This window comes from Glycine soja, chromosome 5 (assembly GCF_004193775.1).
Source record: "Glycine soja cultivar W05 chromosome 5, ASM419377v2, whole genome shotgun sequence".
NCBI classification, from domain to species: Eukaryota; Viridiplantae; Streptophyta; class Magnoliopsida; order Fabales; family Fabaceae; genus Glycine; species Glycine soja.
The window spans coordinates 31,125,190-31,129,769 of record NC_041006.1 but is presented as its reverse complement, the minus strand read 5'-3'; the positions used below and the strand labels follow the sequence as shown (position 1 = coordinate 31,129,769).

The 4,580-nt window shown below is 44.2% G+C and overlaps 1 protein-coding gene across 1 annotated transcript; it reads left to right on the top strand.

The window, feature by feature from the left end:
• The first annotated feature begins 316 nt into the window (after positions 1 to 316).
• On the top strand, positions 317 to 4,371 carry LOC114412516 (leucine-rich repeat receptor-like serine/threonine-protein kinase BAM1). The gene is made up of 2 exons (XM_028376445.1): positions 317 to 3,042; positions 3,607 to 4,371. Exons 1-2 carry the CDS (start codon positions 468 to 470, stop codon positions 4,056 to 4,058), a joined length of 3,027 nt encoding a protein of 1,008 aa, XP_028232246.1. The 5' UTR covers positions 317 to 467; the 3' UTR covers positions 4,059 to 4,371.
• The last annotated feature ends 209 nt before the right edge of the window (positions 4,372 to 4,580 follow it).

Genomic DNA, 4,580 nt, shown 5'->3' with positions numbered 1-4,580 from the left:
GATTAAGGAAGAGAGAATAGAAATAGGAAAAATATTATGTGAGCTTCATGTGGATGTCAAACATTTTATATTCAACTTTAATTCAAAAAATTATTTTTTATTATTTTTTTATCCTTTAAATCAAACATGCCTTAATTGTTCGAAGATTTTTTTTTTTTTAAATGAGCACGACCGTGAAATTAAAGGTCAAATTATTAAAAGGAAACTGATATAATTAGCAAAGACAAACTAAAATATCTTTAATAAAAAAGAAGAAGCACAGTTCATAAATGGGTTATGCAACAGAAACCTCAAAACATGCACTAGGCATCTTAAGGAGAGCTTTTTTCTGGAATTACTATATGTTATTATAATATATATTTTTGAATTGTTGTGTTTTCTGAGTCCTTTCACTCACTCAGGGTCAGTGCTCAGTAGCAGACACTCAAATATAGAGTTTGATTTCCATTTCCATTCTCAGACAGAAAATGCGAGTCCTCGTCTTGTTCTTCCTTTTCCTCCACTCCCTCCAAGCAGCGCGCATCTCAGAGTACCGCGCGCTGCTCTCTTTCAAAGCCTCCTCCTTAACCGACGACCCCACCCATGCTCTCTCCTCCTGGAACTCCTCCACTCCCTTCTGCTCCTGGTTCGGCCTCACGTGCGACTCTCGCCGCCACGTGACCAGCCTCAACTTAACCTCGTTATCTCTCTCCGGCACTTTATCCGATGACCTCTCCCACCTTCCGTTCCTCTCGCACCTCTCCCTCGCCGACAATAAGTTCTCCGGCCCCATCCCCGCCTCTTTCTCCGCCCTCTCCGCCCTCCGCTTCCTCAACCTCTCCAACAACGTTTTCAACGCCACCTTCCCTTCCCAGCTCAATCGCCTCGCCAACCTTGAGGTTCTCGACCTCTACAACAACAACATGACCGGAGAACTTCCTCTCTCCGTCGCTGCCATGCCCCTCCTCCGCCACCTTCACCTCGGCGGCAACTTCTTCTCCGGCCAGATCCCTCCCGAGTACGGCACCTGGCAGCACCTCCAGTACCTCGCCCTCTCCGGCAACGAGCTCGCCGGCACCATCGCGCCCGAGCTCGGAAACCTCTCCTCCCTCCGCGAGCTCTACATCGGCTACTACAACACCTACTCCGGCGGCATCCCGCCCGAGATTGGAAACCTGTCCAACCTCGTCCGGTTAGACGCCGCCTACTGCGGCCTCTCCGGCGAGATTCCGGCGGAGCTCGGGAAGCTCCAGAATCTGGACACGCTGTTTCTTCAGGTGAATGCGCTCTCCGGCTCGCTCACCCCCGAGCTGGGGAGCCTCAAGAGCCTCAAGTCCATGGACCTCTCCAACAACATGCTCTCCGGCGAGGTTCCGGCGAGTTTTGCGGAGCTGAAGAATCTTACTCTGTTGAACCTGTTCCGGAACAAGCTCCACGGCGCGATTCCTGAGTTTGTTGGAGAGTTACCGGCCTTGGAGGTGTTGCAGCTTTGGGAGAACAACTTCACTGGGAGCATTCCTCAGAATTTGGGGAATAATGGAAGACTCACTCTCGTTGATCTTTCTTCGAACAAGATAACAGGGACGCTTCCTCCTAATATGTGTTACGGGAACCGTCTTCAGACTCTGATAACTCTCGGGAACTATCTGTTCGGTCCCATTCCTGATTCGCTTGGGAAATGCAAGTCTCTGAATAGGATTCGAATGGGAGAGAACTTTCTGAACGGTTCTATTCCGAAGGGTCTATTTGGGCTTCCGAAGCTTACCCAGGTTGAGCTTCAAGATAATCTTCTCACGGGGCAGTTTCCGGAAGATGGTTCCATTGCCACTGATCTTGGTCAGATTAGTCTCTCTAATAACCAGCTCTCTGGGTCGTTGCCATCTACCATTGGCAACTTCACTAGCATGCAGAAGCTTCTTCTTAATGGTAACGAGTTTACGGGGCGAATTCCTCCTCAGATTGGGATGTTGCAACAACTTTCTAAGATTGATTTTAGCCATAACAAGTTCTCGGGTCCCATTGCTCCTGAGATAAGTAAGTGCAAGCTTTTGACCTTCATTGATCTCAGCGGTAATGAGCTCTCTGGTGAGATTCCAAACAAGATTACTTCCATGCGGATTTTGAATTATCTCAACCTTTCAAGAAACCATCTTGATGGGTCCATTCCAGGCAACATTGCCTCTATGCAGAGTCTAACTTCTGTTGATTTTTCATACAACAATTTCTCTGGTTTGGTTCCCGGCACTGGGCAATTCGGCTACTTTAACTACACTTCTTTCTTAGGGAACCCTGAACTCTGTGGCCCTTATTTGGGTCCTTGTAAGGATGGTGTTGCCAATGGCCCTCGACAACCTCATGTTAAAGGTCCATTCTCTTCTTCTCTGAAGCTTTTGTTGGTTATTGGGTTGCTTGTGTGCTCCATACTATTCGCAGTTGCGGCAATATTCAAAGCCCGGGCTTTGAAGAAGGCCAGTGAAGCTAGAGCATGGAAATTAACCGCATTCCAGCGTTTGGACTTCACTGTTGATGATGTTTTGGATTGCTTGAAGGAGGACAACATAATAGGGAAAGGGGGTGCTGGCATTGTGTACAAAGGGGCAATGCCGAACGGGGGTAACGTTGCTGTGAAGAGGTTACCAGCTATGAGCAGAGGATCATCCCATGATCATGGTTTCAATGCTGAGATTCAGACATTGGGGAGGATTCGACACAGACACATTGTTAGACTGCTGGGTTTCTGTTCAAACCATGAGACAAATCTCTTGGTGTATGAGTACATGCCTAATGGAAGTTTAGGTGAGGTTCTTCATGGCAAGAAAGGGGGCCACTTGCATTGGGACACTAGGTATAAGATTGCTGTGGAGGCTGCTAAGGGTCTTTGCTATCTACACCATGACTGCTCACCACTCATCGTCCATAGAGATGTTAAATCCAACAACATCCTTCTTGATTCCAATTTTGAAGCACATGTTGCTGATTTTGGGCTCGCTAAGTTCCTGCAAGATTCTGGAGCATCTGAATGCATGTCTGCTATTGCTGGTTCTTATGGATACATAGCTCCAGGTAATATATTGAAATTCAACATAATTGATGATTATATGTGGAACTAGTGTGAATAATAGTAGTCTTTATTTCTGCCATATTTCTATCTAGAATCCTCAACTGTCGGAGTTTGTCTCGTTCCACTCAACATCATTGATTTAGGCGTAGATGTGAACTGTAGATGTTACTGTTTGGTGTGCCTAATTCATTAATAAATGCTAACATGCTATGTTGCCTACCTTGACTCTATTTTTTTTTTCCTTATCATATACTAATGTCCTCTTGATTTGTCCTCTAAATTAGTATGCTTCCAATTACTATTACTATTTAAAGCAAATGATAGCTAACTGTGTCCTTTGAGTCTTGATCGTAGCCCCCAACCTATAATTAGTTAAGTCCTGTAGTTATAGTTTAGAGATGTTCACAGTTGGAAACTGATTAATTGTCAACATGTACGTCAAAGTAAATGGATGCTAATTTCCTTTGCTTTTGTCACATATTGACTTTATCTTAATTGTCTTCAATTAACATGGCTGCATTATTTTTGTTCATGGTCGTTGATTTAAGTTTAAATTTTGACTGCAGAGTATGCCTACACTTTGAAAGTCGATGAGAAAAGCGATGTGTACAGCTTTGGAGTGGTTCTTTTGGAGCTTGTAACAGGCAGGAAACCAGTTGGCGAGTTTGGTGATGGTGTGGACATTGTGCAATGGGTTAGAAAAATGACAGACTCAAACAAGGAAGGTGTTCTAAAAGTTCTTGATTCCAGACTTCCCTCAGTTCCACTTCATGAGGTGATGCATGTTTTCTATGTAGCCATGCTATGTGTTGAGGAACAGGCAGTGGAACGGCCTACAATGCGCGAAGTTGTTCAAATTCTGACCGAGCTTCCAAAGCCACCAAGCTCAAAACATGCAATCACAGAATCCTCTTTGTCGTCATCAAACAGTTTAGGGTCTCCAACCACGGCATCAAAGGAACCTAAAGATAATCAACATCCTCCTCAGTCGCCACCACCCGATCTACTTAGTATTTGAAGTGCTCAGTTGAGGAGAGGGGTGTGTTTGATATTTGTTTCCTTTGGGTTGTGATAGCTTATCTTATCTACTTGCTTTCTTCAGTTTTTTTCATTTGGGGTGGGGTTTTCTTTTAAGGTGTTAATGTTTGAATGTTTATTCTCTCTCTTTATTGGTTTTGTAATTTGTACAGTAGGATTGGTGGTGGGAGTATTTTTCTTATATAAAGTCTGTCTTCATCATGTAGCACTTGTTTTATGGTACGTACAGCGCTGTTGCTGTTCTGATCCTGCACCAGGGAACAGTGTAAACATCGTGAGAAAGTTTTTTTTTTTATGGGGTACCATTGATAAGGAGAGTGAGAGGGACATGCAATGACACCATCGGGTTTTTGGTATTAGAAAGAGAGTACATCGCTTATAACACTATGAAACCAGAGAGGACAGAAGCACCGAAAAGAACTTTGAAAATTTAGAGTCACAACAATAAACTTTATGGATGTAATCTCGTTATATGACATTTGTAAATGATAAAAACCATTAG

Coding starts and splice junctions, on each gene's coding strand:
- LOC114412516 (XM_028376445.1), top strand. CDS start 468: ATGCGAGTCCTCGTCTTGTTCTTCCTTTTCCTCCACTCCCTCCAAGCA. Junction 3,043..3,606: donor TTATGGATACATAGCTCCAG/GTAATATATTGA, acceptor TTTTGACTGCAG/AGTATGCCTACACTTTGAAA.